General features: G+C 38.6%; 1 protein-coding gene across 2 annotated transcripts in view; it reads left to right on the forward strand.

Moving 5' to 3' along the window:
* LOC113513498 (ras-like protein family member 10B) overlaps window positions 1-11,795 on the forward strand; it is a 72,712-nt gene extending 60,917 nt beyond the window's left edge. For both annotated transcript variants that reach the window (XM_052896006.1, XM_052896007.1), the window contains one exon: window positions 7,928-11,795. In XM_052896006.1, the coding sequence (XP_052751966.1) occupies window positions 7,928-8,554 (627 nt within the window). In that variant the 3' untranslated portion in view covers window positions 8,555-11,795. The remainder of the gene's footprint in view (window positions 1-7,927) is intronic.
* The last annotated feature ends 1,619 nt before the right edge of the window (window positions 11,796-13,414 follow it).

Raw genomic sequence — 13,414 nt, forward strand, 5'->3', positions numbered from 1 at the left:
TACTTATAAAAAATGGCTGCAAATAAGGGCTGCAATCATTTGAAGTTTTGTTCTAAATGATAATGCTGCAGTTATGCAGAATTGGTTCTTTTTGGTTTAACCTGAACTAAACGGAAGTTTATCCGTTTTTCTATACAACAATATAGGGTTGCCTATAAAAAAATGACCACAAGTAAGGGTTATCAGGTGGCAACCCTTACTAAGTTGCGACTAAATTACAGCAGACAAACCGTGTGCACAGTAATATATTTTAGCTTACCTTTAATTTAAACCTGGTTTCATGATAATGTCTTATATCTACATAATTCAGCGCTGAGATCTTAGGCTAGTATTATACTGCTACATCCGTGGCCATACGATCCCAGCATAGAATGGGCCACCCCTTCCTTTCCCGTGGGTGTCGTAAGAAGCGACTAAGAGAATTTAATTATCGAAGAATGGGCAGCAGTGTCCCTCTTAAAACACCACTAATCCCAAACTGCGGTTGCCATCCTATCTGCCAAGCGTAGCCACTGCTGACAAAACACCCCAATAGAAGGCCTATACATACATATCTTACATATCTACATGTTTGGACATCTATCTCTTCATTTAAGTGTTTATTTCTTGTCGGGGCTACATCTATAGGCCATATCTTTGACCTCCCTATACAACATGACACCTAGTGTTTTCTTCATCTGTCCCTAGTCATTTCTCGGTCTTCCCCAACCTATTTTGCTCTCTATTTTTCCTTCTAGTATAGAGCATACTAGTAAAATGGTCATGTCGTATAAGAGGTCCAGCATTTTACCTCTGAATGTGAATGTGAATGTGAAAGGGACTCCATTTTCCGCACTTAGCCTCTCATTTGGGCCATTGTGCGTATGAGTCGTGGCTAGTGCAGCCAACCTAGCTCCGTCCAGAAGCGCAGAAGCTTCCTGGGTTCTTCACAGGCCTCACGGAGCGACCTCACCGTTCCGAGGATTTCTAAACGTTGATGGGCCACAGCCTCACATTCCAGGATTACGTGAGCTGCCGTTTCTTCGGCGTTGAAACAGCCTCGACATAGAGGGCTGTCTGTGGCTCCTATTGTGTATAGATGTTTGTTTAATGGACAATGACCCGTTATTGTCCCTATCATTGTTTTGAGGTTTTTTCTGTCTAGATGTAATAAACGTTTTGATAGTCGTTGATTCAACATAGGTACGGCCAATTTTGATTGTCTGCAATCAGTAGCCTGTACCCATCTTTGGTTTTGTATGTCAGAGGATCTTTGACGAATCCACATTCGAAATTGTGAGAATGGAAGAGGAAGGAGTGGATTACCCTCGTTCCTGAGCCTTTCCTAGCTAGTTCGTCTGCGGCATCGTTACCATAAGATTCACTGTGCCCTCTTATCCATTGGAGGATAATACGGTTATTGGAAGATATCCTATCCAGTGAATGGTGGCATTCAATTATTAGTTTGTTGTTTGTCTTGTTGTTTCTTAATGTTTTTAGTACTGCTGCGCTGTCGGATAAGAATCTAATGCTATAACCATTTATTCCTAGCTTATGTACAACTGCAGCAGCCTCGGTTATTGCAACACATTCGCATTGGAAAATTGAGCTGTGGTCGCCAAGCGGTATGTGCATGTTTATATTAAGGTCTAAGGAAAAGACTCCAGCTCCTGAACCGTTCTCAGTTTTGGAGCCATCGGTGTATATGCGTAATTCATGTACACCGGATTGATCCTTTTCCTCTTCTTTTATTTGTACTTGGTATTTTTTGTTAAATATATAATGATTATGAGTCCTGTCACACGGAGCCGCAATGAAAGGTTGATATTCGATTGCCTGGTTCAGAATAGCAGTGTGGGGACTGTAGTGATTTTTACCCCATAGATCCAGATGCATTAGTCGGATAGCGGCTAAGGCCGCTTCCTGCTGTATGTGCAGGTCTAGGGGTGTTATGTTAAGGGCCAACTCTATTGCTGTTGTAGGAGCTGTTTTCATGCAGCCGCTGACAGAGGAGCAAACCAGTCTCTGAAAGCTTTTTAGTTTGGCGGCAGTGGTCGATAGTTTTGTCCTCGGCCACAAAACTAGTGCACCATAGACCAACATTGGCCTGATTACAGCCCTGTACAGCCATAGAGTTATTTTTGGCGAAAGGCCCCATTTATTTCCTAGCATCTTTTTGCACTGGTAGAATGCAATTGTGCTTTTGTTAAGTTTATAGTCAAGATGTTTATTCCAAAGCAATTTACTGTCTAGTATTATGCCAAGATACTTGACTTCTTCCTTAAGTTTCAGTTCCGTATTGAAGAGTTTTGGTAGCCTGTAAGGACATGTAACTCTTCTATTTGTGAACATGATTAATTCTGTTTTTGTAGGATTAACAGAGAGTTCATGCTGTACGCACCATCTCTCAATTATGTCAAAATACTCTCATGCGATCACACAGAGTACTTTCGAAGCTTCCTGTTAAAAGTACAGCTATGTCATCCGCATAACCTACCGTGTAGAGGCTGTTATCGTTGAGCTCTATTATGAGTTCATTTACGACTATATTCCACAATAGTGGTGACAGTACGCCGCCTTGTGGACAGCCCCTACCGACGATTCCTCGTGTGGTAGTATTTACAGTAAATTGTATAGCTCGTTGTTTAAGCATGTTATGTATCCATTCTCTAAGTGTTATTTCTACTCCATGTGTAGCTAGTGCCCGACTTATACTGGCAAAGTTTGTCTTGTCGAATGCCCCTTCGATGTCTATAAATGCACCTAAGGTTGGCTGCTTCGATTGCAATGCGTTGCCTATTCGAGATACTACGTTATGAAGTGCCGATTCTGTTGACTTGCCTTCACTGTAAGCATGTTGGTTAGGGTGTAAAGGTTTACACAAGGAGACTTGGCATCTAATCTCTTTGTCACATAGTCTCTCCAAAGTTTTCAAAAAGAACGAGGTGAGACTGATCGGTCGAAAGGATTTGGCCACGGTGTAATCTCCTCTACCTGGTTTAGGAATAAATATAATTTTTACCTCACGCCATTTCAAAGGTATGTAGCGGTGAGCTATACACGCTCGGAACAGCTGTACTAAATAGTCAGCTATGATGCTCCCGCTCCATTTCAGAAGGGCTGGAAATATTCCATCCAGGCCTGCCGCTTTAAATGGTAAAAAGGTACTGATTGCCCATAGTAGTTTTTCTTTATCTATAACTCTGTTTGCCACTTCCCAGTCCGAGCTGCTGGTTTCCCTTTCCTTATATGGTTCCCATGACCACTCAGCAGTAGTCTGGAAACCTGGAAAATGTGTGGTTAGTAGCAATTCGGTTGTTTCTGTGTCGTTCTTTGTATAGTTATTATCAGGTTTCTTAAGGCAACCTATTGTATGATCTTTCTCATTAGAGAGACATGATTTTACTTTAATCGCCTGGTTATTGTTTTCTATGTTTGTACAGAAACGCCTCCAGCATTCTTGCTTTCTCCGGCGTATGAGTTTCTTATATTGTTTTTTGGATGTTGTGTATTTGTTCCAGTCTTCTTGTGACCGTTTGTTCATGGCTATGTTAAATAGTTTCCTTAACTTACGACGATGTCTTTCCAATTTCGGACACCACCAGTGTTGTCTCCCTCCATACTGTGGTGTGGTTAGGACACAGGACTGTTCATAGCTTGAGGTTAAAATGGATGTGATGTAGTTTGCACTGTTATCAGATCTGTTACCGCTAAATCATCTGATAGTGGCAGTTGATTGTCGAATTTTTCCCTGACCAGTTTAAGAAACTTATGTCGGTCAGTCCTTCGAGGTATACGTCTAGGCTGTGGTTTGGGTAACTCCATATTAATGGAGAATCGAATCCATCTATGGTCTGAGCATGATATTTCATTGGATACATGCCAGTCGCAAATGGATTCCGAAATACCAACAGTCGTTAGAGTTAGATCTATAATAGTTTGTGATCGAGCGTTTATAAAGGTAGGTTCAGAACCTTTGTTAATTAGAGTAAGGTTATTACTAAAAATAAAATGCAGCATTTCCTCACCTCTGTTGTTGGACTTGCCGTTACCCCAAAGGGTATGATGTGCGTTGGAGTCGGCAGCGATGACCAGATCCAGCTTCTCCCTCTCACAAAACTCGACCAGTAGGTTGAGCTCCGGAGTTGGTATGTCCTCGTCGCTCGGCAGGTATGCGGAGGCAAGGACAATATCCGGGAGATGCTGATCTGTTCTAGTTACTCTGACTACTGTCAGGTCCCTTGAACAGAATTCGTTGATTAGTAATGTTGGTACATGTTTCGGTACTAGTATACATGTTCTCGGGTTACTTACGGAGGTGTCTAGAAGAAGTTTTCCTCCGCTGTTTCCAAGACCACATATCCTGTTCTTCCTGATCCACGGCTCTTGGATCAGCGATATGGTCTGTGTGTTGTTTTCCAGCACTCTGCGTAAGGAAGCCGTTGCAGTTTGGCTGTGCTGGAGGTTGGTCTGTATTATTTTAGTCTTCCCGAAGAGGGGAGGAGTAAAGGACACCATCGCTGGTTTCACTCTCTCCCCCCTTCCGGAAAGCACTCTTCATCCGAGATAGATCTCGGAGAAGGTAAATTTTGCACCTCCATCGCAATCGGGGGTTCCGCGTGCCCAGACACGGTCGCAGCTTCCTTTGTCGACAATGTCGCCTTAGGTGTCACGCACTGCGTCAGGGCTCGCGCCTCCTCCGGTTGTTGCGTGGGGTTTGTATTGGGTTCTGGGGATGCATCTTTATCCAGAAACCGAATATAAATATTCCCCATGAGGTAGTATAATCTTCTGTCCTGGGCCTTTAACAGATTAACATCCGTTTCCGGCACCCGGAAGAACAGACAGGTTCCTGGTGGATCCGATCTCGCCCTCTCGTGTGTCAGTGTCCAGGAGTTGATATTCAAGTTGCGGTTCTGCCGCGCCAAAAGCTTCCGTAATGCAACTGAATCGCCAGTATGACCTGGTACGAAAAGCAGACACGGTACTTTCTTTGGGATAGCTGATTGTGGCCTGACAACTAATTTTGAATTAGCTATCGGTGAGGCCATGTTTTGGACGGTCCGATTAAGCCAGGCTAGCGTAAAAGCATCCTCGCACCAGGTTTTGAGGACGCCATCCGCAAAATGTGCTCTGCCTCGGAACCTTATATCGTTAGGTTCAGTTTCAAGGGAAGCATCCGGTTCCGCCATGAGCTCATCCCGAAGCTTGTCCTCTATTTCTTGCCGAATACCTTCAGCTTGCTCTTGCGTCATGTCAGAGAAAGGTTCCATCATGACAGCAACGCAGAGCTCGTTAGCGATGAAGGTTGCGGCCGCTTCAGCGTACGACGCAGCGGTTCCTCTCACCGTTCGGGGTTTGTTGGTTTTGGGTTTTTTACCCACCCCAGTCGGTGTTACAGAATCCTCTGGACGTGCACGCTTCTGCGCCCTCGACTCTGGTTTTTGTTGGTTATTACCTGATTTCTTACGACCTCTTGGTTTCATGCTGCGCTTGCGTATGCCTATGGAAGGCGCAGCACTCGCACCGACAGACGCAAGTGCCGTGGTCCCGCCCATTGTTACCTCTCCTACTGGTTTGGTTTCCACTGGGCGAGAACTCGGTCCCGCGATCTGCCTCGCAGCATCTGCTGCCAATGCACACTGTGCCGCTGCCTTCGCTTTGGCTTTAAGGCGCCGCTTCTTAGAGGCCGACATTGGTTTAGTTATTGTTGTCCAGGTTGAGTTCGATGGTGATTGTATGGCATCCTTAAGGGATGACATATCCATCGTTGGATAGCCTGTTTCTGCTTCTGACGCAGCCTTTGAGGACAAACCCTCCGTCACAGCCTCGGTCAGCACCACTGGTTTTCCCTTGGAGGACGCTTCCTTTGACGCAGCCTTAATTGGCGCATCTCGGAGTGCGTCTTTCCTTCTCCACCGTTGTAGTAGCCGTCCTTGGTCGGGTAGAGGGAGTTGCCTTGCATGGCGCATCCTTGGACAACGACGTGGATGGTGCATCTCGGGACGCTGCCTGGGTTGGCGCATTCCGTACCGCTACCCTCCCCATCGTATCCTTGGACGCAGCCTTTCTCGGCGCATCATTAGCATTTTTAGACTCAGGGGCATCGGAGGACGCAGCTTTGAGCGGTTGTCGCTTAAGCGCATCCTGAGACGCAACCCTTTGTTCTGAAAGTTTAGGCGCATCTGACGACGCAGCCTTTGGTAGTTGATGTTCAGGCGCATTCAAAGACGCAGCCTGTGTTATTGGTTTTGTTGTTGCTTTATTCGTCTCATTATCCATGAGGTTGTTTGATTTTATTCACCTCAGGAGCTCTCCACCCGCCACGGAGCCCTCACGTCGGGGACGTCATTCGTTCTACATCTTGGTATAGGACCAGCAACTTGAGAAGAAGGTGAATCTGCACGCAGCAAAGCATCAAGAGCGCACCTACGGCACGAGACAATGCCATAGGCTCCACCTCGAGACGCCGTGCCGCTCCGACTATTCCCCAAATCGCCGATCCTCGCTTGACAGCCCGCTTATGGGATGTCGCAGCCGATTGATCGTGGTTAGCTACTCCACGACCGCCCGTTTGAGAGGAAATCCAGACCGAAGAGATGTGTTGTGAGCAGCGTACAACTACCGCCGGCACACCGCTGCACTCAATCTCCAGGACTCCTTCATCCCTCCGTACGGGTCTCCGCGCACGGCACAAACACGCGGGAGGTCATTACTATCCACCATCAGTCTTGTTTGATGATGAACACGCAAGGACATGACCTCTCCATCCCTGCATTGGACACACGGCAGTTTTAGTTACGTCTATTAAGGAACTAGACCAATAACAAGCAACCTCGTGAAGGCTAGTCTACCGCACTTGCCTTGAGGATCTGACGACTTCTGCGCTCTCCCTGCCCCCTACCCCCTCTGAAGGAGGAGATAGGGTAGGCCTGTATCTGTGCTTCTGAAATTATAATCTAGAAGCAGAAACACAGGCCCGCCTCGCATTTTACCTCTTCTCTAATAGTTCTTTTCACGTCTAGTTGTCATGTCTAGTTATCATTTTATTATATTAGTAAGATATTTAGGATTTGGAGGTATCTTAATCCTTAGGAATAGCAACACTTGCAGGGTATCATATTCGCAGTATATTCTGCAATATCGGACGGTTATCGTCGAGTGGTCCATCTGTTTATTTGTCATTCCATATTGGATAAAAAATATTTATTTATTAAGATTGTTGTTGTCGAAGCATTTATTGCAAGATACCCTATCTAGATGCTACTGATCTATGTACGGTGCAAATAACATCATGTACTGAATCATCCAGTCACTCAGTATTTACATAATGTTATTGGTACATAACGCAAGATGTATTTCATGAATTTTGTATTAGCCTGGAATGTAGTTTACAATTTATGAAACAACAAGTGTTTACCCGCGACTGTGTTCGCGCAACCAAGATATATTGATTGACTGAGTAAAAAGTATCATATAGCCTTCTCCGTACCAAATACGAGGTTAATTGTATCTCTTCTTGTGTGAAATATCTATACCCAGTTATAGAGAGAAAAAAACAGTGTTATAATGAGATTTCCTTACTAATTTTGACTAATATCTTTATCATCATGATCATTTCAGCCATTATTCGTCTACTGCTGGACATCAGCCTCCTCCATAGACTGCCATAAAGAACGGTCCCAGGCCACCTGTATCTACTGACTCCCTGCAATGCATTTCAGGTCGTCACTCCATCTAGTGGAGAGTCGTCCTATCGTAACATATTTATGCTTACTAATAAACATTAAAGTGAGTATGTCACGGTTAACACTGTCCATCAGATATACCATCAGCTTGTTTGCTAAGATGTATAAAAAAAATTACACCTCAACTCTACGTCATGTAATTTAGTAAGAATCGGATTGGAAACGAATTAATATTAAATGAAACTTCACATTTGTTGCAGCAATTTGTCTGGAGCGACTTCTCAGAAGAATATGTGCCGACTGACCGTAAGCACACGTTCTACCCATCGGTGATCATCAACGAACACCTCTACGAAGTGAAGATTACCGATGTCCCTGTTATCCCATACTTTCCCATCAATTCGTACTACGAATGGGCGCATTACAGGTTTTATGGGTTGAGAAACGCCACTGCCTATATCCTTGTCTTCGATCTGTCTAATGTTGAAACGTTTCAGTACATAAGAACACTGAGAGAACAAATGGTGGAGAGCAGAGATATGAGGAACGTACCTGTCCTCGTTGTTGGGAATAAACAGGATCTGCTATGCAGTAACACACCGTCGGCGGCCAGCGGCTTGCAGCAGCTTGCGATCGCTGAAAGCGCTTGCGGTGACTCCAGAGAGAAACGTCGTAATATAGTAAATTTAGTTCGTAAGCATTGGAAGTGTGGTTATGTGGAATGTTCAGCGAAGTATAACTGGCGAGTGATTGCTGTATTTAAGGAGCTGATGGAAATGATTGATGCTCTAGAATGGAGCGGAGGGGGGAGGACTTCAGAGCCTATGCCGGACTCGTCGGCTGGTGGGGGGGCTGGGTCTCATGAGAACAGATGTGTGGTTGCTTAGCACTGCTAGATTGTGGATTAGGGAACATAAAACGTATAGACGTGAGGTTTCATTACTTATTATTTATATTCATTTAAAATTCTTTTTTTATAATTTGTAGATACATGTAGTAATTTTTCGCTATAAAAAAAATTATAGTACGTACCTTTTTTATGTTTTTTTATTCATACAACAAGAACACGTGTGACTGGATTTAAATTAATCCAAAATTCCAATTTGTTCTAATATTCGTTGAAATTGTAAAATAAATGGGTGTTATCTCTCGTATTGCTTAATTTCAAATAATAATAGAATGTTAATTTCTAAATCAAATGACTTGATTAAACCATCTAGCTTTAAATGAAGTTAGCTAACAACGTTCGTTCAAGATGTAACTCTATTGCTTTAATATTAAGTTACATTTTAATTAACAAACCGTAAAATACAATTATTTCTTAAAATTAATATCTGAAAATTCATGGATACTTTGTAATTTGGACTTTACAGAATAACAAATAAAGTTGAGATACATAATATATTCAGAATATGGCTCCTGAAGTGCCAATATAAAATTGCGCAGTAATTTTTTTAAACGAGTCTCTAGCGTATCTTGAGACAGGATCAGTATATAGCTTTGCTAATATCTTTAAAACATATACACCTAAGTAATTTATTTTTAGTTAATTAACCACTTGGAAAGCACAGAATGTCAAATTTTTAATTTTTTTTTATTATTACTTTCCTACTTATATATAAATTGAGAATATGCTAACCAATTGTCAACTTTATCTAACAATACTTCAAGCTTTAAATTGTAATGGTTTGAAAATGTTATTTTCCAGGGTACTTTTACACTTTTCTACTATTGTCTTGTTGTAGAGGTTCTTCGAATTTGTATTTAATAGCAAAATCTTAATAGGAAATTAAAAAGCAAATAGTTTTATTCGTATAGATACCATCATAGGTAATTCGATGAAAATAAACAAAACTTTAAACAAAGTTCGAATGGTTTTAAGAAAAACAAATAAAAATATGGAGACCTTTCGAAAAGAAAGTTATAATTATATAATGTTAATATTTGAGACATGAATAAATCTAATTTTTTTTTTCTTAATTTATTATGCGTAATTACAATGGTACTCTGTCGCTTCAATTATTTATAAGTTTCAAGAGCAAAATTATTTTAAATTATGAAATTTGTTACTATGACAGAGTATTTAGGTTTGAATTATTTGTAGTTATTATTTGTAACTCTCTTAATTTTATTGGTTGTTTAAATAGAAATAAATTGTATATAAAATAAATACTGTCAACCATAGACTTATTATAATTATTACTACATTGTATTATATGGTTTTTAAGAATGTTAGAGTGCATTAATCTATCTATGGGTCTTTATGGCCGTTAAATATTTACTCTGTGTTGTGCTTCTTACCCATGTGCTTCCTCTACTGTTGTACGCTAGTCGTTATTTTAAAACTATATAAAATTTATAATAATTTATATCGGTTTTACGTACTTATCTTTGGAGTTCAACTGGATGAAAATGGAGTGGTAACCTCGCCTGTACTATCGGCATGCACACACTGGTGAGATATCGATTTATTATAATATTATTAATATTATAACTATAATCTAACTCCCTTATTCATAAAAATATCAAAGCTTTTATAAACCTGTTTTAGCTATTTAACTGTTCTGACTCTTTTTTTTTTGTGCTAAATTCCTAACTTGAAAGTCAGTGATAAATTCCTAACTTGAAAGTCAGTAATAAATTCCTTACTTGAAAGTCAGTAATAAATTCTTAACTTGAAAGTCAGTAATAAATTCCTAACTTCAAAGTCACAGTAAATTATTAAAATGGGTTTGTAGGACGTCTTAGTTTTTATGAATAAAGGGGTAAGGTTATAACCAATGATTTAAATTTTAATAAATAATTGACTAAATAGTTAATCAAGATTGATTTGTTTAATCGTAATCGGTTATATTGTTAATTGATCGATAGTATTGCTTTGAACTCGCTGTCGTAATGAAATAATATATATGTTAATAGTATTATTATATTGATACTACCGATTTATTAGATGCTATTGACAAATTGTTTCTTACTGTGCACGTTTCATCATCATCATCATCAATCATTTTGTCATTTGATAGAAGATACACGAGTGAAACTAATATAAATTATTATAATTTAATTTATCACAGTATACCACATGTACCATTTAGGAGTTTATACTTATTTTTAATACAACACAGTGGTCTTGGTAAAGGTGTGCTATCTTAATTTTCTATAAATTTTACGGAATTTACTATAGACTTTATGATAATTATTATATTATTGTTTAATAATTTTCTTTTATTCTGAAAAAAATATATGTTAAATGAATATATATAACAGAAATCTGTAATACTTCAATATCATTGCATAGAAAACTGTATTCAAGGTAAGTTGGGATGTTGGGAGCGAACTATTATATAAGAAGTAAAAGAAAGGCTTAAAATTGTTTTATTTACAAGCTTTTATTTAATTTGCAATGTATATTAAGTAGATTGCTCGGGTCAAATCTTGCAAGATAAATTAGAGTTAGAACCACTTCTTAATATCTGATTGAGCTCAAATTTTATATACATTATTTAGTTCTGACGACAATACATTGTAATATTTTCAAAATGGCCGCTGTCACAAAATGGTGGATCATGTATTTTTTTCAATCACTTTAAAAGGGCTTAAATAAAAGGGCTATAAGAGTAGAAAACGATAAAGTTAATAACGTCACACTAAATTCAATATGGCCTATCTCTTTAAGATGGCAGATTAGATTATAAAAGCTTGATTTTTAAAAGTTTTTAAAACAAATTTGTATGCCATGAGTACTACGCCACATGAGAGAATTATCCTGTTTCTTAAGTACTATCGTACTTACCTCACTTACTTATCGTTACCATACACTTTTTCTTTTTCTTCGCACTGTCTCTATTAAAAATATACAAATTTGTGGTTATATCTAATAATAATAGATAAAATATGGAAACAACGCATATAAAAGGAGTACAACATAAAATATTCCAGAAACTAAAGTCCGGGCTCACAAACTAAGCCAATTTACAGCTTTAAGTGGCTTGTATCATAAGCTAGCTACAAGCTCTTGTACCAGCTTGCGGTGTGAGCCCATTTCATAGCTTGTCAACACTAAATGGACGTATATTAAGCTGCGGTCACACTAATCCTGTATTGAATCCTTTTAACCCATAGATATGAACTGCGACATCTATTATGTCGCAATTGCAAAATATTTTGCGTAACCATTTTTTGCTGTAGCTTTGAGCTCTTGAATCCGTTTGCGGTGTGAGCCCATTCCGTAGCCTGTCAACATTGGCTTACTAAGCAGACCTGCGTTAAGCCGCAGCTACACTATTAACATTGTATTAAACCTTTTTGAAATTCGTAGATTCAAATTGAAATAGATATCGTAACTGCATACTTAGCGTGTAATTTTTTTTTTTGCTTAAAGTATCATGATCAAAATGCTTAATGATCGAAATAGATACAGATTTGAAATTCCAAATTATAGATTGGAAAGAAAAACGTGTTAACTAAATTAGACATTAATAAGTATTTTTAAGTGGAAAAAATACACATGTAATTTTTATATACAGGATGAAATTTAAGTAGTTAGTCGTACTTAAAACTGAAAATCTGACTATCAGTACAATATCAGGACATAAATTTCGCGAATCAAATATTCAAACGAGTAACAATTTCAATTTGTAGATAAAGCATCAAATGGCATCATCTATCTCTATCTATATCTATTTTTTTATCGGCCCGAGGATCATCTATTGTATTTTCATAACAATTGAAACAGTGTATGCATACGAAAATTAATAATTTAAATAATATATGATTACAAAAATCTTCGTCGTACTTCGTATTTCACAAAAATAATATTCCAACAGACAATGGCATTAAATATATGTAACAGACATTAGTTATTTCGTATTAGTTTTTTTTATGTATAACTAGAGACCTGCCATGACTTTGCACAGGTAAACCTCTAATTAAAAAAAAAAATAGTACAACCGATGTTATTCTCTGTAATAATGTAGCCTAATATAGCTTTTTTGTGTAATGTTCATAATGTATTCTTTTCCTTTTACAATTTAGCTTAACTTAACTGATATAGACTAATCTTCTTATTCATAAAAACGTCAAGTGTATAAGAGATACAGCATTGGACCTAGTATGTTTCCTTTAGGTACACCAGCTTTTATTTGTTTTAATTCGAAATATGCTTTTTTGTACTTACTTACTTTGTGTTTATGTCCCGTTTGAAATATAAGATTACAGAATATCTACAAACTATTTTAGGAGCATAAGTCTAAGTTTGTCATCATTTCACACTTTATCAAAAGCTCGTACCATATCTAGAAATACTGTGGTGTAAATGTCTTCTAAAGGGTTTTTAATAACGTTTGTGATAGTCTAATATGAGGTTTCTGTCACTTAAAATTGATTTATTTTTTCCAACTATTTTGACATTATTGACAACAAAGAGATTGGTCTATAATATGTTGCTATTTAATGAAATTTAAAGAATAGATTATGCGTTACACTCTAATAATACTACTAGATTAAGAAGTGCTATTATTATAAAATAAAATATCCTTCACTTTGAAAATTACAAAAAAAGAAAAACAGAAATACAAGCTGAAGTTGTGAGAATAAAAACCAAGTTATTCTGTGACTTTAATATTTACAGAATACCATTAATATTAAGACGAGAACGAAATGTCTGTTAAAAAATCATATCTTTTCTCTATGTAATATTTCTTTAGATTAGTTTCTGATATTTAAGAATATGTCATTTGTCGAAGTAC

This window comes from Galleria mellonella, unplaced genomic scaffold (assembly GCF_026898425.1).
Source record: "Galleria mellonella isolate WM207_F2 unplaced genomic scaffold, CSIRO_AGI_GalMel_v1 utg312, whole genome shotgun sequence".
Classification (NCBI taxonomy): Eukaryota; Metazoa; Arthropoda; class Insecta; order Lepidoptera; family Pyralidae; genus Galleria; species Galleria mellonella.